General features: G+C 41.7%; 2 protein-coding genes across 2 annotated transcripts in view; both read right to left on the bottom strand.

Annotated features, from left to right (window-relative positions):
- The window catches only part of LOC114646910 (oocyte zinc finger protein XlCOF6-like), a 36,117-nt gene extending 18,811 nt beyond the window's left edge, over positions 1 to 17,306 (bottom strand). Inside the window, exons 1-2 of the mRNA XM_051921828.1 lie at positions 17,209 to 17,306; positions 7,260 to 7,721 (exon numbers count right to left, since the gene is read on the bottom strand). Coding sequence (XP_051777788.1) covers positions 7,260 to 7,686 — 427 coding nt within the window. The 5' untranslated portion in view covers positions 7,687 to 7,721; positions 17,209 to 17,306. The remainder of the gene's footprint in view (positions 1 to 7,259; positions 7,722 to 17,208) is intronic.
- LOC114669334 (gastrula zinc finger protein XlCGF49.1-like) overlaps positions 1 to 21,430 on the bottom strand; it is a 332,556-nt gene that overhangs the window by 71,016 nt on the left and 240,110 nt on the right. The gene's annotated exons all lie outside the window — the stretch shown is intronic.

Here is a 21,430-nt window from a genome sequence, read left to right as displayed (position 1 = left end):
ATCTTTGTGAAATTAAAACTAGTTATAAACTTGGCCCACGGAGTGTTCAGAACTTTAAAAATATCTTCGTTATACATTTTTAATTATGCCATCTATTCAGAGTTGCGCCCATCTCTGAACGAGTCGCCAGCACATCGCAGGATGAATACAAGCAAAACATACACTAGCAGGGTCAATATAGCACAACAAAACCCCATATCCTACATGACTTTGAAAGGAAACTGAAGCACGCCGAGTAAACCCACCAGAAAAACATGCAAATGCAAGGCAGGCACGCCACCGTGCCCCCATATGATTAATGCATGCTTTAATGCATTTCACCATGAAAATTATATTAAGTATTTATCTTAGCATTCTAAATGTTCAGAGAGCAGGAAGATCATCAAGTGAATGTATTCTGTGCGGCGATCGCTGCCGGCGCCTCCTCTTAGTGCAAGAAGAAGTCAGTTTAAGAATCTCGGAGAACACTTAACACAAAGCATTTAATGTGCTCTATAACTTATGACGGGGTTTGAGAAAATCTAGTAAATTAAATACAGTAATCCCTCGCTATATCGCGCTTCACCTTTCGCGGCTTCACTCCATTGCGGATTTTATATGTAAGCATATTTAAATATATATCGCAGATTTTTTGCTGGTTCGCGGATTTCTGCGGACAATGGGTCTTTTAATTTCTGGTATATGCTTCCTCAGTTGGTTTGTCCAGTTGATTTCATACAAGGGACGCTATTGGCAGATGGCTGAGAAGCTACCCAGCTTACTTTTCTCTCTCTCTTGCGCTGACTGTCTGTGATCCTGACGTAGGGGGATTGAGCAGGGGGGCTGTTCGCACACCTAGACGATACGGACGCTCGTCTAAAAATGCTGAAAGATTATCTTCACGTTGCTATCTTTTGTGCAGCTGCTTCCTGAAATGACATGCTGCACGGTGCTTCGCATACTTAAAAGCTCGAAGGGCACGTATTGATTTTTGATTGAAAAACAAACTCTGTCTCTCTCTCTCTCTCTGCTCCTGATGGAAGGGGTGTGAGCTGCCGCCTTCAACAGCTTTGTGCCGAGGTGCTTCGCATACTTAAAAGCCAAACAGTCCTATTGATTTGTTTGCTTTTCTCTATCTCTGTGACAGTCACTGCTCCTGATGTGCACTCCTTTGAAGAGGAAGATATGTTTGCATTCTTTTAATTGTGAGACAGAACTGTCATCTCTGTCTTGTCATGGAGCACAGTTTAAACTTTTGAAAAAGAGACAAATGTTTGTTTGAAGTGTTTGAATAACGTTCCTGTCTCTCTACAACCTCCTGTGTTTCTGCGCAAATCTGTGACCCAAGCATGACAATATAAAAATAACCATATAAACATATGGTTTCTACTTCGCGGATTTTATTATTTCGCGGGTGGCTCTGGAACGCAACCCCCGCGATGGAGGAGGGATTACTGTATTCATTTTACGATTAAGTTTAGTTTACGATGTTGTACTTTAATGACAAATGTTGAGAATAAAGTCAACATGTCGTCACACTATTACACAGTACCCAGGTACATTACACTGTATTGAAAACAAATAAAACAAGTACAACTTGGCTTGCAGTATTATCCAGTAGTATAGAAACAGTATTTACACATCTGACCTTTTAAAACTAAAGTATCTCCAGGTGACGGACATGACTCCTTTTTTTCGGCAAAAGTTCTTCTGTTCATCATGTTCAACTTTATCATCGGCTTCAGTTTCGGAATGTTCTCTGTCCATTTTCACCGTGCAATACCTACGCTACTGCTACCTATTTGGTGGTGTAGCAGTGAAAAAGAGCCCCCACACAACAAATCTGTGTTTAGCGGTGTAGCAGTGAAAAAGGTCCCCACTTGAACAGTTTCCCGCTGCGCCACGTTCCGAATGTCATTTAGGCAATTTAAACTGGTGTTGCGGTATAAGAAAAATCCATATCATAAAAAAAATAAAAAATGGTTTAAGGTATGAACCGGTATACCGCCCAGCACTAGTTCCTACTAAAATTACATGAAAGGCTTCATTCTTCAACTTGACAGTTTCCCTTACTACTGCTATCCTCTAAAGACTACTAGGGCTGTCATCATGACAAACACCAACAAGCTCCTGTCCAGAGCTCCTTACAGTGGTCTTTACTCCCGAGTTCTTGAATATGGTCAATCCAGACTCTATACCGCAAAGATAATAATGTGTATACTGTAAATAGTAAAATGGCAAAGATACTAACTGAGAAGAAAATAATCAGGGGATAACAAAACTATGAGCCAAATGGAGAACTGAAAGTCAAACTGAAAGAAAGCACATATTTCATAAATGAAGAAATCAGAAAGAAAACACTCTGTTTAAAAACCACAAACACAGGACTTCTTCTGCAATTTCAAATACTCCAGAAATGCCCAAGCCAACCGTAACACAATCACCAATATGATGTCACAATAATCACATTATTTTTATGGAGTAAATCTTTACTAAACACAACGTGATACTCATGACAATCAATAAATAACAGAATAACAATCTAACACACCAAGACTTCTCAAGTGCGCATGTAAAAAAGTCCAATGAAAATCTAAACTCCACCTTTCGATGACTTTCTCTTTCCATCAGCTGCAATACAGCACTAGCTGAGCAACCTGAACATTTACCATTAAATGATAGACAAGTCAAAGCTGGAGAAATTAAAACTTAAACAATACTAAAGTAAAGCACAAAAATGCCTGCTACAAGAGAGAGGGAGATGAAGCAATACATAAAGTGAAGAGCTAAGGCAACAACAAGTCCTTAATTTTCTCTCAGTTGACTGCAGCTCTATTAGAACAGTCTGGATGATAACAGGCCATTCAGCTCAACAAAGCTCACCAGTCCTATCCACTTAATTCTTCTGAAATTAACATCAAGTCGAGTTTTGAAAGCCCCTAAACTCCTACTGTCTACCACACTACTTTGTAGCTTATTGTGTATTCTGCTGTTCTCTGTGTAAAGAACAACATCTTAATGTTTGTGCAAAATTTACCCATAACTGGTTGCCAACTGTGTCTCCGTATTCTTGTACACATTACAACACAAACAGGTCAGGCACAAGACTTTTAGCTAAAGATGCACAGAGATAGACACTCGGTTGGATTAAGCAGCTCCGAGAATATGTTGCTTAAAACCTTCAATAGAATTTAAATTGCTTTACAGATGCAAGAAAAAGTTAGATAGATATTTATTGTCATTGTCACTTTTACAAAGGAACAACGAAATTGAAGGTGCAATCGACTCAGTGTGAGGAATAAGAGTTAAAAAGACATAAAGACAAGAAGAGAGAAAATAATAACAAACTGAATACTAATAAATATACAAATTGCACTTGTTGACTTAAGGTCTATATTGCACATTGGTAGAATAATATGGACCAGTTTTATTCTGAGTTCAGGGCCATGATTGCTTTCGGATAAAAGCTGTTTTTAAGGCGGTTTGTCCTGTTTTCATAGCTCTGTATCTCTTGCCCGATGGCAAAAGCTGGAAGAGGCAATGACCGGGATGTGAGGAGTCCTGTGAAATGTCTATTGCTTTTTTGCGGCTTCGGGATGTGTAGATTTGTTCCAGAGTGGGGAGGGTACAACCAATTGTTCTCTCCGCTATCCTGACGACCCTGTGGAGCGCTTTCTTTTCTGAGGAAGTGCAGCTGCCGTACCACACACACAGTCCGTACGTGAGCACACTCTCAATGGAACAATGATAAAAAGCAAGGAGCAGATTTTTTGGGAGGTGGTTCTTTCTGAGAATTCTCAGAATATACAGTCTCTGTTGCGCCTTCTTTAGCAGCTCCTTGGTGTTGGCGCTCCAGGTCAGGTCATCCTCCAGCTCCATACCCAGAAACCTGAACACCGGGAACCTCTCCACACAGGCCCCGCCAATGATGAGTGGCTGGATGTCAGTTTTGTTTTTCCTAAAGTCAATAACAAGCTCCTTTGTTTTTTTTGTTGTTGAGGAGCAGGTTATTGACTGTGCACCACTCTGACAGTCGCTCCACCTCGTCCCTGTATCCTAGCTCACCCTCCTTGCCCGATATGAGTCCGACCACCGTCATGTCATCCGCATCTCCTGAATTTTTGCCCAAATTCCACCTGAGAATGTGGTCTGATCTTCAACTGCACAACAATCACAGACAAACACAATCAACCTGAACTCATAACACACAAACAACTGGGCTGTCAATGCTGAACACGTCACTTAAACCTTTACAGTCCTGTGAAGTCAGGTGTTCAACCAATGAGAGGAGACTGGAGGTGTGGCTTAGAGGCACTCAGACAAATAAAAGGAAAGTAATGTGGGTTCTTGCAAAGCCATCTCTTCTCGATAAAGATCTGCTCATGAACATACAGAAGAAGAACATAAGAAATGTAACAGACAAGAGGAGACCATTCATCAGTCCATCAAGCTTGTTAATTTAGCTAACAGTTAAGCTGTCCCAACATCACATCAAGATAACTGTTTAAGATTGTCAAGAGGAGATAATAAAGTGAGAGGAAAAAAAAAGGCTGGGAAATTATAACAAAGGGCGATAAAAAGTAAATCTGGGAGAGCAAATACAGGTATTTAAAAGAACATCTTAGCTTATTTAGTGCTTTCAATATTTTTCAAATATTACTTGCCCTTTCATTCTGATTATGTAATTTCAAGTTGTTTATATTGTGTTGTTTATTAATTACCCAAATATCTTTGTTTTTTGTGGGTGAGACCCTAAGAGGTGAGGTTACACCAATATCACTCCTCAAGGACCACCCCCAGCATATATATTTGATATCAGAGAGGTGGTCCTTCAGTTATTTAATGACATTTGATGAGTGCTTTATTATAACTATTTATACCAACAATCCATTTTGGGCCTGTGCATGCTGAAGCCTCCTGATGAGTTTGGGGTCAGGCTGCCTGGATTGAGACCTATCTAAAGATTGGCTAGTGAAGGTCCTAAGGCCTCATTTATAAAGCTTGCATACACATAAAATTGGACTCGAAGCATGTATATGCAACCTCCCATACAAACATTATGATTTACTAAAGAAATTTGACAGGGGAACAAATGTATTTACAGTAACTCTGACCCTTACATACACAACATTTTAAAGAAACTGGGAAATGACGACACCCTTGATCAAGAAGGAAAAGGCAGCCAAACTAGCTAAATGACTACTCGCAAGAATAATTCAATTCACCAAGCTGTTATTATAACGTGCGCTGATGTGACAAACATGACATCTCAAAAATTAGAGCTATGATGTACAAACTGTATTTTAGTTCCCTTAAAGAGAGCCAATGATATAAACAGTATTTGAACTGAAGAAATTCTACTTTGTCATTACTTTATATCTGCTAGTTGATGTCACTTCTCAGGGAATTGGCCGACACCTCAACAGTATCTCAGCCAAGCTTCACTCCATTATGCCTACTGTGCTAGAAGCCATTAACTGACTGCTGATGCACTACATGTGCTTTTTGTACAGTATGGGTGTACACACATAACACAGGACATGTTTTTGCCAACACAAAAAGTCATTCTGCAGCCATGTCCAGCTCTCCTAACACAACTGGAACACTTTACTGCACTCATATTGCAAAAAGGGCACCTAGCAATATCGAAACTGCTTTTGTTAACCGTAAGCAGTGACATTCCATTTATACACAAGTCATCCAAGATGTAGCTGACAAATGTCACGTCTCCATAGCTTCACTCAAACCACGATTCATTTATTTTGAGACAAAGTAGCTTTGATAGACGTGATGATGCTTTACATGGTGAAGTATCTGTTGGTGAAGTAACCTGCTGAACTCTGTGTTTCATATGACCTGACCTATTCATTATAACAGCAATCATGTCATTATATTTGCCAGGTGACAGTGGCTTCCTGCACAGACAGTTTTGCCCTACACCCTTCCTGAACCCCAGAGGACACTGTAACTACATGTGTGATATTTCACTCTCAAATGAAGAGCAAAGCCAGATATTCTTGAATGCAAGTAGTGGGGTCTTAAAGGTTGAGGAGGAAGAGGCTGATCTACCAGCCCATGAAGTTCTACAGCATCATGATTGCATACAGAGGTGACAGATTAGCAGACTCCATATGTGAATGTTTCAGGGTGGCAGTTAAAGGAGTGTTCACATATACATATTTAAAAAGTGACTATGATTTACAAAAAGTACATTTTGTAGTAATGTGCATACATCCGGTTTATAAATCTTATAAATATTTTTTTCTGGACGTACACATTTTCCTGTTTTTTTTTGTGTGCGCATATATTCATGCTCAATTCTGTGCAGTTTTATAAATGTCACCCCTGGTCTGATGTGTGGATCTTTTGAAGGCCTGAATCCCCATGTCACCATGTGTGTGTCCCCATTTCACAGTGGTCTGAAGGTAAAAGATCACTGCACACCATTGCTATCACCTCATGGTAGAATCACAGTTTAGGCCTTTTTTGCTTCTGCAGCACCAGGACAGGATGCCATCATCAATGTAGCACTGAATTAAAAATTGTTATAAAGAAATCTGATAGGAGATGTCATGATAGTGAAAGCTTGAGAGAAGTTAGGTAACGAAAAAGACAATCAGCTGACACAAAAGAAGAAATCTACAAGAGAAAGGCGTAAACAGAAGAAAGCTGGTGTTCCAAACTGGCCAATCAGAGGAGCTTAGGATTCATCGGCTTTACCTGAAGTCACCTGATCATTGAAGGAATCCCTCAGACATCAAGGAATTGAAAACTTTTGAAACAATGAATAGACAAGAAATCGAACCCTGAGTAGCAGCTGCAAAAAATGTTTGGTGGAAGTCATTGCAGCTAAAGGAGGATCAGAAAGTTTCTAAAGACAGGGGGTCACAAACTGGACTGTTCCCATGTTTAAACAATGTATTCAGGAACAACAAGGATCTAATGGTTTGTTATTAGTTTAAGATGACTGTGCTTGTCTGTTTTATGGACTTAATAGAAGATCAGACCACAGAATTATGAGGAATTATTGCAGAAATAAAAGGAATTCCAAAGGGTTCACAAACTTTTTTTACCAAAGACAGGCTTAGAGTGTTTGCATAATGTTACAAACAATAACAGAAGAAGTGCAGACTCCTAAACCCTGTAAAATGTAGTGAAATTGCTGTGTTTAATATAGTTTGAACGTTTGTCTAAGTTTCTTTTAAAAAAAGCACAAGACAGCACTTTCAGGCCCATAACCCTGACCCTAAAATGTACACCGATTGTTATTTTCAACTTACTTGTTTTAGATGACTTCTTAGGTGATGGCTGATCTTCCTCAGTTCTAGGAGATGAAATCTCTTCAGTAGTCTTTCTGTCAGACTGTAATGATTCATATTTTACATTGATAGAAGACTCCGGAGATGAAGAGTGTCTGCTATGAGAAGAGACTAACCTGGTCACTGCTCCATCTTGATGTCCATAATGAAGGTCATCTTCCTCGACACTCTCCAAACTTCTATAGTTGTGTATCTCTGTGCTGACACACTTCTCTTCATCCTGCTCTTTAATTTTCACTGACCCCAGTTCACGGTCCTCTTCCTTAATGTCCAGACTCTCCTGTTTGGGGTGGACACTCTCCCACTCACAGTCCTCCTCCTTAACATTTATGATCCTTAATTTTATGATATTCAGGTCAGCCTCACACGTCTCCTCTTTCACATCCATTTAAACATTACAGAAAATGGCACAGTTTTATCTCTCTGTGGAAAAAAATAGGAATCAATTCCATTAAAACTGAATCATTCAGATCTAAAGACATTTGATTTTTATAACATCCTGTTAGTTAAAGCTGATGTCAAGACAGACAGTTCATAGCAATCAGACAGTAACTCGTCACTTTTCATGTCACACTAGCTGTAAAATGAGTTTGGGAATGCAAGGAGGGTCCAACAGGCTAGAAGAAGAAGGAGGCCATCTTGCACAGTTGTGTGTCAACAATATTCACTGCTTTGATTGAACATTCAATACTGTTAGGGTCCCGGAATTTTGTTAATAGTTAATTTTAAGGAAGGTTTATACAAGTTAGGCCTCAGGATTATGTTATAAAACAGAGGCATATGAAGGAGGAACTTAAAATCGCTGATCAACTTCTCGAATGTGAAACTGTCCCAAGCTTACAAAATCCAAAACTATTATTTAACTCACAACCTTCATTGAAATAATTAGTAAGATGGAGGCAGTTGGCGGTGTGTCCCTGCAAAGATGGCTGCCTAATGTGAGACACCCAAAGTCTGACTTCAAGTAGCCTGTGACTTGCTAAGATAAATTGCAGTTAGGAGACCCAGGTTCACTTCCCAGGTCCTCCCTGCGTGGAGATTGCATGTTCTCCCCGTGTCTGCGTGGGTTTCCTCCCACAGTCCAAAGACATGCAGGTTAGGTGGATTGGCGATTCTACATTATCCCTAGTGTGTACTTGTGTGTGTCCTGCGGTGGGTTGGCACTCTGCCCGTGATTGGTTCCTAGGTGGCCAGGTGATGAGATCAGCGACTGTGGTTGGCAAATCTGACATGCTCCAGGACAAAAACATTCTTCAAAACAAACTGTCATTTTCAACAACTTTGAAACAAGTTTCAAGTTTATCAGCTTCATCTTGTTTAAGTACACTCTACACACATCACAAATATTTTAGTATTTTACACATTAATAAATTCCTATTAAACAGCAGCACCACCCAGTATTGTGAGATTGGCACTGTGGAGGCCTTGTGTGCCTCAGTCATTCTTAACGGTCCACCACGACGGACCAGTTTGTTATGGGTAACCCTAAAGGGGGTGGTCCAGAGTAAAAGCGGCTCATTATTGACATTAAGGAATATACTAATTAAATGAAAGTGGATCTTGGCCAGAAGAAGGATGCCAGTCCTGACAGTGGTGTTCACCTAAGACTGGCACATGCTGTCACCCACACAGCCTGGTTGGGTCTGTCTGATAAAGTCACATGTATAAGTAGACAAATGGACCTTAACTTCAACTTCACCACCGTGGTCCAGTGCAAAACAAACACAAACAGAAGTTATTGGGGTATAGGAAGAAAACCACAGTACCTGTACAGGGCAGGAGCCAGCTATAGACCATCATAGGGTACACTCACATTCAAGTCCACAACCACACCAAGACAAGTTAGATTTGCCAGGCCACTAAACCTGAGCATCTTTAGAAAAGTAAAGAAATTTAGAATAAAAGAGTAGACATGGAAACTGCATAGAGACTTAAAAAACAGGCTGAGATTCAAATTCATTCTGACAGAACTGTAAGGCAGTAACAGAAACCTCAAATCTTTATTAACTTGTCTAATATTCACTAACAGACATTACTGGTTTGGCTTTAGCACTGAAACATGGGAGTTTGTCATATTTGATACAAGTTAAATGGGAAAAAAAGACACACATTTAAGTGTCTATTAAAGCAATGCATGTAAATATCGGCATTGGGTCAAGCAGGTTTGAGGCCGTGTGTGTAAATACAGATACTGTTGTTCTCAGCTTGTATTCTCTAAGACTCTTCTCCACGGTCATGGACTCCAATTCGTTTTTCACTTTTACTAATCTGACACCTCACTATTCTTTTAATGGCCGGCCGGTCACCACCTCCGCGACTGTCTTTGAACTGGACACAACGGTGGGACAAAAGAGAAACAAAGGCAGAAATCAAAGGGCCGTACATGTGGAATGGCCGTCTCCTCGATGTCTACAATTCGAGAAGGAATCGACAAAAGGAACACATGGAAAAGAATGAATAGGCGCCAGCAGTGTGACTGGGTGGTACGATTTAAAATTTAGGAGTCAGCCACGTTACGTGAACCGCAGATACCAATGAACAGAAACAGCACGCGGGTGGCCACAGGAGGATTCAGTCAAGCAAAGTTCAGCGGGGGGGCTAACAAACGCACCGCGCGGCGATTCTCAAAATACAGAGCACTTACTGACTGCCTATTGGCGATGAGATTGTTTCTGAACTCGTTCACTCAGCAACAGTCTTGCGTCCGTAATGTTTCGCAAAGCAAGATAGTGGCAGCGTGGCTACAGTAGCTGTCGCATTGGATGACGTCATCCTGCGGCCGACACTGGATCACGTGACTGTTAAGCAAGCCCAATCATAGACATATATAGATAGACGGTGTATTCGCTGTGTTGCCCAGTCGACACGATACGTCACCGCATCCGGTGCTAACTGCTAATTAGACCCCTGTCCCAAACTATTCATTTAAGCATATGCAGCTGTACAATTAACATCAAAATTTGAAAGGTAACATGCCACAGCTGCCAGTACAACCAGTTCTGCCCAAGTGACAGCACATGTGCCACTGCATAAACTGTTCACAAAACCAACCTTTGTGGCCCCTCTTCACACATTTGGGGTTGATTTAGTTGCCTCTTGTGCTTTCCTAACCATGGTACAACTCTTGACTGCCATCAGCCTTTACCAGTATAGGCTGGCATCACCACCATGAGACATCACAGCTATGCAACTCATCATTCCCCCTGTAGGCCACCCCTAGAGTTGTTTGCTCACCATATGCATACTCGTTGTGCTAAACACCTCAGTTCAGAATTGGCCCACTGGTCCTCTGCTTGTACCACAGCTGACAACCTCAGCAGGGCTTCCATATTTTCCCAGTTAGACTATACCTAAACATTGGAGCCCATATGACTTGCAAATGCACCAGCTGCACCTTGCGTTCCTAAAAAGTTCACAAATTTGCTCTGTATACCGCTCTTAGTATTAATTATATTAATTATCCCAGTTAACTAATTAATACCCAGAATGTATACTTTATGAGCACAAAATTAATCCCCCTATTTTGGCATTCCTAACTGGTTTGTTCAGTTTCTACCCCTTGGAATATAAATTTTCTGCACTAATGAACAAACCTTCTTTGCTTGTTGTCTTTTCCTTCTTTCTGTTTTTCATTTCCGCTATGTAGGCAGGTGTGCAAAATGGAAGGTGACAAAGAAGTTTCTGTCCATCTCACCTTCATGGTTGTTAAACCTGGTGCCAACACTCAAACTTTGCTTCCAGGCATTCATTGGAACAGCTTGGCCACACTGCCACTCTGCTCCAATGTGCTAATGGTAACCCAATCTCCTGCATGGATTTTACTCTGCTAATTGCCTTCACTATTTGTTACCTGCACCAACCCAAAGTCCATAAAACCTTACAATAGAAGTAGCACTATTACAAAAGGCCAGAAAATGGAAACAGACATAACTATTTTCCCTTTCCTGTCTTCCTGCGCTACCCTTCTATTTTTTTCATTTGTCTGTGTGTCCTGTTTTATTTTTTATTTTATGGTAACTGCTACCTGAATGTGTGGGCTAAAACCTCTCCAAAATCCCAATTCTAAATCCAGCATCTCTCCTAATACTGACTTTTGTTCTTCACTCAAGACCAGCTCATTTTTCTCCATGTTATTACAGGGAGATTTATAGGCTGTCTTTTTAAACAACTGGTCAGTCAGGTTTCGAATTACTGAACCTAAGTGTGTGTGTTTTTTAATTACTGCTGAGCACAGCTGTTAGGACCTTCACACCCCTGTGCATTCCTGACTTGCTGCCTGGGCTTGTAAAACTTCCAGCTGCACCATCCCCCATCCTTTGTTCTTTGGCTTGTCCTGGTTCATTCAAACCAAATCCTAAACTGGTGCACTCTCTTTCCAACTCGGCCATTCTTGCACTAGCACATTCAGACCTTTCACACACAAACACTTGAATTCCCTTAGTTTCCATTGTTCTTTGTTTTAATTCCACACATTCTTTACTCAGTATCCTTAAGCCATTATCCATTTCATGCCCTTCAGTCAACAATTGCCATTCACACTCACCAGCTTCTGTGCCTTCTATCTGATTTCTTTTTCCCACATCAAATTTCAGTGCAGCACTGGTTACCTTTCTTAACAGTGGTGAAATATCTATCGGTGTAGCATGTTCTTTAAATACTGGACAGACCTCAGAATCACCTGGAGATTGTGGTGCAGTGGAGAATAAAAAAGTAAACACCCTTTCTGTTTTTCCCTTCGTTTCATCTCTCGCCTTCTCCTCACATTCCCACTCTTTACCTGACTACTCATCTGTCTCAGGTAAGTCACCCACCCATGTTTTAGGGTTCCAGTCTGATCCCGTTACTATTGTCCTTACTTTCACCATGGGTGGTTTTCCCTCCTTGTTTCCCCTGCTTTCACTGCTTTCCACTTCAGCAGTGGGTGTTCTACATGCTAGCACTTCACAATTTTCACACCAACTGTTACGTCTTTCAAAACTTTCACACAACATTCCATTTTCGCTTTAATTTACTTTGCTATTTTCTTTCTCATCATAATCTTCCTTGTTACCAATAATACAAGCTAGTAAACCTCTTATAACAGCAGCTGGCTTCTTTATACCAGATCTCTGTTTTCCTGATTTTAATCCTTCCAGCCCCCTTCCATTTTGTGGCATGCTCAGCTCAGCTTCTGCTTTCTCTACCTGCACTACAAGTTTCCTAGCTTTAAGCATGCTTACTTCTGCCTCTCCACTGGAAGATGGCTGACTTTAATATAAATTTAGGCATTTCTGAGTCTACAATTTTACTCTAATACAATCTGCCACCTTAGTTATGGGTTGGCCTACTTTTGCCCCTGTAAGCAAATATACACATACATATACAAAAATCCTAAACAAATAAGTGCCGTATGAATGATGCATGCATGTCCCATCACTCCCTAGCACTTTAACCACTTAAATGCCGCATGAATGACGCATGCAATGTTCCACCACTCTCTAGCACTTTAATTAGGGACTCACTACCACCAGCACTAACAAACATGCGGGTGTCCTTGTGACACACATGAAGTCTCTACATTTTGTTGGTTTTATTCCATTCAGCAAGCAAACAATGTTTACTTCCACCGCATTTGTACACTGGATGCCCTAAAATTCACATACATACATACACAAATACATCGAAACAGTAATTGCAAACAGGATGCAAAACAATGGTTACCCCAAAATCCTGCCGGACTACGCCAATTGTTTTGTCTTGGTAGAGTAAAATATATTGCTCTACTTTCCCCTATTATATTATTAATATGTAGCCTTAGAAAGCCTAATCTCACAGAATTACCACTGTTTATAAGGTATTATTGTATATAACTTATCCCCACCTTCTCTTCTATATCTATAACCTCAGGCAATTAGATGTAGTAAAAAGACAAGCAGAAGTTAAGTTACACATAAAATAATGCATTACTGATAATATTCATAAATAATAACAAAATGCAAAGTACATTTGAATATTGGCAACCATACAGCCTGATTAAATGGTGATATGTAGTTCAGGTGGCACACAAACTTGCAGTTACTTAAATGTCTCTAATTAAGGCATCACTGGTGCTCAGCTTTCAGCCACATGCCTGTTCAAAATGGCTGCTGAGCTGTGCTCTTCATTGTGTCGTCTTAGGTTAGCAAAAGAGATGCTTCTTTCAGATGTTGGTTAGTAAGAGAGAGTGTGTGAGGTTAAACAAGTAAATATACAGATTTTCTGTCCAACCCCTACAGCCAATAGGGTGTTGCAGTTGGGGGGGGGGGGGGGGGGGGGGGGGGGGGGGGGGAAGAAATGAATTAAGAAAAGAAACACTAACCAAACCGGTTTAAGGCACATCTTCCCCCAAATCCTGTCATAAAATTCAAAAAAGCTCAATCGTAAAAAAAAGGGGGGGGGGGGGGGGGCAAACACGAATGCCTCTCACCAAAGTAACACTAAATTACATTGCTTTGCCTAAAAATCAAATAAAGACATACAAAGTATTTATCAAGTTACAGTGGAACCTCGGTTCACGACCATAATTCGTTCCAAAACTCTGGTCGTAAACCGATTTGGTCGTGAACCGAAGCAATTTCCCCCATAGGATTGTATGTAAATACAATTAATCTGTTCCAGACCGTACGAACTGTATGTAAATATATTTTTTTAAAGATGTCTATGCACAAATTATAGTTAATTACACCACAGAATGCACAGTGTAATAGTAAACTAATGTGAAAACATTGAATAACACTGACAAACACCCAGGCTCCCTGCACGGGCAGGCTATCTCTCTCTCTCAGCAACAGGCAAGCACAACCCCACCCCCCTTCTCTCTCTCTCGGCAGCAGTTCGTGCTATAGCCTTACAATCCGATTTGCTGTATAAACACTTTTTTTTTTTATAAATGAGTTTTAAGCGCAGGGGGAAAAAAAAGGAACATTTGAACAAATCCAAACTTTATTTAAAAGCCAACCAACACAGAAAAATTGCAGGATTTCATGCTAATAGCATTACAACCCGATCGATCGCTGTAAACACTCTTTAAATGAGTTTTAATCACATGGAAAAAAATAAACATTTGAAAAAAAGAGAAAAGTAACATTGCAACACTTTCTTCTCACCACTCTTCACTTGCTTAGAAGCCATGGTTAACTGCAAAAGCACACGAAATACTGTAGAGCACAAAGAATTCACAGGTAAAGCACTCACGTCTGACTGAGAACAATGAACAGGGAGAGGCTAAACATGTGCTTAAATACAGTAATCAGCGCATACGACCCAGAAGGGAAATAAAATAGAACACAAAGAGTTCACAGCGACAGCACGCACGTCTGACCGAGAACAATGCAACACATGCGGAAATCATTGGCACGCACAAACCGAAAGGGAAACTGGCTTGTTTGTATACCGAGTGTGTGGTCATGAACCGAGGTAAAAGTCTGGCAAACATTTTGATCGTAAACCGAGTTGTTCGTGAACCGAGGTTCCACTGTATATGTAAAATCTCACATCACAACACTTGTAATACAGGTAACACCAAGTCTTTGTTTTCTTTACTTAATAATGTTACACAACCTCCAGACTCTTTACCATCTCACTTTTACTCAACTGCTTTCTGTAATTCTCTTATGTCCTTTTTCAATGAGAAAATCCAAAGGATACATCACCACCTTGGTCCTCTCTGCCACCAGATACTCTCTGTATTCCTTCTGAACTTCACTCGCCTATTCACTCTCTCTCTTCTTTCCAGCTTCCAGAAATTTCTTAAATTAAACAGTGACAAAACTGAGGTTCTCCTCATTGGTTCAAAATCATCATTATCCAAAACCAATAATCTTTCTCTTATTATTGATAACTCTGTTGTTTCCCCCATCATCTCAGGTCAAGAGTCTGGGTGTCATCCTCGACAGTACTCTATCTTTCCAATGTCACATTAATAACATCACCCGGTCTGCTTACTTCCACCTACGTAATATTAATCGCATTCGCCCCTCCCTCACTCCTCATACCACTGCCATTCTTGTTCATAGTCTTGTCACTTCTCGGCTGGACTATTGCAATTCACTCATCTTTGGTCTCCCTAATAAATCTCTTCATAAGCTTCAGTTAGTCCAGAATTCTGCAGCACGCATCATTACTCAAACCCCATCTATTCACCATATTACTCCGGTCTTGCAGCAGCTTCATTGGCTCCCAATCGAGTTTCGAACTAATTTTAAGATTCGGCTATTAACATTTAAGGCCATTCATAACCTTGCACCTCCATATCTGTCTGACTTTCTTCATGTTGCCATTCCCTCCCGTAACCTTAAATCCTCTTCCTCCATCCATTTGACCGTCCGTCTAACCACCATGGGGAGCGGAGCTTTCAGCCGTTCTGCTCCCAAGCTCTGGAATTCATTACCTGCGGAGCTCAGAAACATAAAATCATATTCATCCTTCAAATGTAAACTTAAAACACATCTGTTTAAAATGGCTTTTTATTTTTCCTTACGATTACAGCGGTTTTGTTTGGTTTTAATTTTTAGATTTTCTGATGTTTTAAGTTGTTTATAATTGTGTCTTTTATTTATTTATTGTTTGATCATTGTCCTTGAGTTCTCTGAAAGGCGCCTTGTATAAATAAAATGTATTACTATTAAAAGCGAGGTCCAGAGTAAAAGCGACTCATTATTGACCTTCATGAAAATTCTAATTAAATGAAAGTGGGTCTTGGCCAGAAGAAGGATGCCAGTCCTGACAGTGGTGTTCACCTAAGAGTGGCACATGGGGTCACCCACACAGCCTGGTTGGGTTTGTATGATAAAGTCACATGTATAAGTAGCCAAAACAAACACAAATAGAAGTTATTGGGGTACAGAAATAAAACCAGAGTACCTGTCAAGGGCAGGAGCCAAATACAGACACTCACATAGGGTACACTCACATTCAAGTCCACAACACACCAAGACAAGTTAGATTTGCCAGGCCACTAAACCTGAGTATCTTTAGAGAAGTGGAGAAAATAAGAATAAAAGAGCGGACATGGAAACTGCATAGAGACTTAAAAAACAGGCTGAAATTCAAATTCAGTCTGCTAGAACTGTAAGGCAGTAACACAAACCACAAATCTCTATTAACTTCTCTAATACTTACTAACAGACATTACTGGTTTGGCTTTAGCACTGAAACATGGGAGTTTGTCATATTTGATACAAGTTAAATGGGGAAAAAAGACACCCATTGAAGTGTCCATTCAAGCAATACATGTAAATGCCTGCTGTCTGCATTGGGTTAAGCAGGTTTGAGGCCGTGTGTGTAAATACAGATACTGACTGCAAACCTTTACCAGTTAAGATCATATAATTTATACTCTTAAAGGCGAATTTCTTCATGGCAGCACTGCATCGCTCACTATATCTTAGTACAGCTCGTATTCTCTAAGACTCTTCTCCACGGTCATGGACTCCAGTTCGTTTTTCACTTTTACTACTCTGACTCCTCGCTATTGTTGCAATGGTCAGCCGGTCACCACCTCCGCGACTGTCTTTGAACTGGACACAACGGAGGGACAAAAGAGAAACAAAGGCAGAAATCAAAGCGCCGTACGTGTGGAATGGCCGTCTCCTCGATGTCTGCGATTCGAGAAGGAATCGACAAAAGGAACACACGGAGACGAATGAACAGGCGCCAGCGGTGTGACTGGGTGCTACGACTTAAAATTGGGGACTCAGCCACGTGAAGTGAACCGCTGATACCAATGAACTGAAACAACACGCGGGTGATCACAGGAGGATAAGTTCGGCGGGGGGCTAAAGAACACGAACGCGCCGCTCGACTCTCACTCAGATCGCGCGCGGCGATTCTAATGGAGCGAATGAAAACTCACACATCCATAAAGTGCATCCCCAAAATCGAGAACACTTACTGTCTGCCTCGTGGCGATGAGATTCTTTCTGAACTCGTTCACACTTCTGTCTCACTCAGTAACAGCCCTGCATCTGTAGCGTTTCACAAAGCGAGACAGCGGCAGCGTGGCTACAGTAGCCGTCGCTTTGGATGACGTCACCCAGCGGTTGATATAGGGTCACGTGACAGTGCGCTATGTCTGGAGAGAGGCTGGGTGGCTCAGTGTCCGACTGCCTTATGGGAGCCTATTTAATCAACAGAGTCAACGGAGGAGCTGCGTTTGTTTGGTGCTGCCACAGAACCGTTTGTTTGTCTGATCATGGACAACCTCCTGTGTGTCCCCTCAGAGTGCGGTAGTCGTTGTATTCACGTGTGTTAGTCGCAGTTATCACTTAGATAGATAGATAGATAGATAGATAGATAGATAGATAGATAGATAGATAGATAGATAGATAGATAGATAGATAGATAGATAGATAGATAGATACTTTATTAATCCCAGGGGGAAATTCACATACTCCAGCAGCAAAAAATATTAAATTAAAGAGTAATAAAAAATGCAGGTAAAAAACAGACAATAACTTGAATAATGTTCAACGTTTACCCCCTCTGGTGGAATTGAAGAGTCGCATAGTTTGGGGAGGAATGATCTTCTCAGTCTGTCAGTGGAGCAGGAAAGTGACAGCAGTCTGTCGCTGAAACTGCTCCTCTGTCTGGAGATGACACTGTTTAATGGATGTAGTGGATTCTCCATAATTGATAGGAGCCTGCTCAGCGCCCGTCGCTCTGCCACGGATGTCAAACCGTCCAGCTCTATGCCAACAATAGAGCCTGCCTTCCTCACCAGTTTGTCCAGGCGTGAGGCATCCTTCTTCTTAATGCTGCCTCCCCAGCACACCACTGCGTAGAAGAGGGCACTCGCCACAACCATCTGATAGAACATCTGCAGCATCTTACTGCAGATGTCGAAGGATGCCAGCCTTCTAAGGAAGTACAGGCGGCTCTGTCCTTTCTTGCACAGAGAATCAGTAGTGGCAGTCCAGTCTAATTTATCGTCCAGCTGCACTCCCAGGTATTTATAGGTCTGCACCCTCTGCACACAGTCACCTCTGATGATCACGGGGTCCATGAGGGGCCTGGGTCTCCTAAAATCCACCACCAGCTCTTTGGTTTTGCTGGTGTTCAGTTGTAGGTGGTTTAAGTCGCACCATTTAACAAAGTCCTTGATGAGGTCCCTATACTCCTCCTCCTGCCCACTCCTGATGCAGCCCACGATAGCAGTGTCGTCAGCAAACTTTTGCATGTGGCAGGACTCCGAGTTATATTGGAAGTCCGATGTATATAGGCTGAACAGGACCGGAGAAAGTACAGTCCCCTGCGGTGCTCCTGTGTTGCTGACCACAATGTCAGATCTGCAATTCCCGAGACGCACATACTGAGGTCTGTTTGTAAGATAGTCCACGATCCATGCCACCAGGTATGAATCTACTCCCATCTCTGTCAGCTTGTCCCTAAGGAGCAGAGGTTGGATGGTGTTGAAGGCACTAGAGAAGTCTAGAAACATAATTCTTACAGCGCCACTGCCTCTGTCCAAGTGGGAGAGGGATCAGTGTAGCATATAGATGATGGCATCCTCCGCTCCCACCTTCTCCTGGTATGCGAACTGCAGAGGGTCGAGGGCGTGTTGGACCTGTGGCCTCAGGTGGTGAAGCAGCAGCCGCTCCATGGTCTTCATCACATGTGATGTTAGAGCGACAGGCCGGAAGTCATTCAGCTCACCAGGACGTGATACCTTTGGGACTGGGGTGATGCAAGATGTTTTCCAAAGCCTCGGGACTCTCCCCTGTTCCAGGCTCAGGTTGAAGATGCACTGTAGAGGACCCCCCAGCTCTGATGCACAGACCTTCAGCAGTCGTGGCGATACTCCATCTGGACCTGCTGCTTTGCTGGCACGAAGTTTCCTCAGCTCTCTGCTCACTTGCGCTGCTGTAATTGTGGGTGGGGATGTCTCTCCTATGTTGGTATCAGCAGAAGGATGTGTAGAGAGTGCAGTACTCCGAGGTGAGAGTGGGTTAGGGTGGTCAAACCTGTTAAAGAAGATGTTCATTTGGTTTGCTCTCTTCACGTCTCTCTCGATGGTGGTACCCCGCTTCGAGCTGCAGCCAGTGATGATCTTCATCCCATCCCACACTTCCTTCATGCTGTTGTTCTGCAACTTCTGTTCCAGCTTTCTCCTGTACTGCTCCTTCACCGCCCTGAGCTGGACTCGGAGTTCCTTCTGCACGCGCTTGAGCTCATGCTGATCACCGTCTTTAAAAGCCCTTTTCTTCTGGTTTAATATACCCTTGATGTCACTTGTAATCCATGGCTTGTTGTTAGCATAGCAGCGTACTGTTCTTACTGGAACTACAATGTCCATACAGAAGTTGATGTAGTCACTAGTGCAGTCAACAACCTCCTCAATGTTCTCACTATGTGATCCCTGCAAGATATCCCAGTCTGTAGTTCCTAAACATTGTCTCAGAGTATTGTCAGCCTCCGGGGTCCACTTCCTGAATGATCGTGTGGTTACAGGTCATCGCTTTGTGCGCTGAGAGCTTTGAGAGCAGTCATAGTGCTTGTCTAATCTGATAAATACACTTTGTGATGTGCCTGGGTCATCTATGACCAAAATATTTATTTTATTTCAAAAGGGAAACAAATTTTATTGCTAATATTGTGCACTTTTTTATTTTTATGAACTCTGAGATATGCCTTGGTCAGATGTGAGCAAAATGTTTATATTTTTTAATTTCAAAAGCTGAATAAAAAACACAGTATTGCTACTACTTCAGATTCTGTTCTATTGTAGCGTTTTAATTGATTTTTATGCTCTTTTTGATGTGCCTGTGTCAGATCTAACCAAATTTAAAAGGGTAACAATGAATAAACATGACTTGTTTGTCAGCACATTCATTTGTGTTGTTTTAAAATTAGTCTGTTTACTGGCCACTGAAAATGTCTGTTCCAGCTAAATTTCTTGGTTTGAAAATCTGACCCAAATGAATTTGTAATTAAATAACCGTGTTGTGCACAGGACTCCAGATGAGGTCTCACCAGTGTGTTATAAAGCTGGAGCAGAACCTCCAGAACCTACCGCACGTGACTTGAGTGATGGGCGCGCGGCGCATTCGTGTTCTTCAGCCCAGTAACAAACTTAAGTGAATCCTCCTGTGAACCCCATACCCAGTGCTGTTGCTGTTCATTGACAAGAATGAGTCAAACCTTTTGAAGATCCGCTTCAGTTCATTGTCTCTGCTCTAATGCCCTTCCTCTGCATGTTTTACAGCTGCCTGTCATGATCGTCACCCCATTCCACACTTCATGTTGTTTTGTTGTAACTTGTGGTCACGTTTGTCTCTGTTGTGGGCTTTCCACTCACAGAGCTGTTGCTTCAGTTCTGACTGCACCACCTTGATTTTATCTCCAGACCTGCAAGTTTTACATTTTCAGCAGCCTTTCAAGTTTTTTGTGATTGTGTTGTTGGGGAAACAGCACCCTGCCTTTGTGAGGACAGTGCTATCCACAGAAAGATTGATGTGATCTGTGACACGGTGGCTGAGACCCTCAGTGTCCTGGCTGTGTGAGTCACAAAGAATATCCCACTCAGTGTTCTCAAAGGCGTCCTTCAGAGTCTCCCCAGCCTTTGTTGTCCATTCCTGAATGGTCCTGGTGGTGACTGGCAGCTGCTGGACAATGAGGTTATATGTGAGTATGAGCTGTAATATATTATGGTCTGATCGGCCTAAAGGTTGCAAAGCTCCATAAAAAAAACATACATTATATACGTCCACTCTGCTGAAAACAGTAGTGGTGCAGCGGTAGCCTTGCTGCTCCATAATAAGACTTGCGTGGGTTCGGATTCCACGTCCACTCATTGTGAATTGTCACCCAAAAGTGTCTGTTTTTCTTTTTTTTTTTTTCATTTAACAGCAGTCTATAACAAAAAAATTATCTGAGTGATGATTTCAACTGTTATTGGAGTTGTTGATGGCGGGTTTGGCGGTTTAAATTTTTAAATATTAAATTAATAAGGTGGAATGTGTTTACTTTGAGTGTTTGGGGGGGGGGGGGGGGGGCTACACGGTAAATGTGTTAGTAACTGGGATTGCGCCTCTATAACTGGAAGATTGCTTAAGAATGATAGACTGGACAACTATGTTTTATTATTGCAGTGTGCTGTGACTAAGACAACTTTTTCC

The sequence above is a fragment of the Erpetoichthys calabaricus genome, assembly GCF_900747795.2.
Source record: "Erpetoichthys calabaricus chromosome 1 unlocalized genomic scaffold, fErpCal1.3 SUPER_1_unloc_26, whole genome shotgun sequence".
Lineage (NCBI taxonomy): Eukaryota > Metazoa > Chordata > Cladistia > Polypteriformes > Polypteridae > Erpetoichthys > Erpetoichthys calabaricus.
This window is presented reverse-complemented; position numbering and strand designations above follow the sequence as displayed.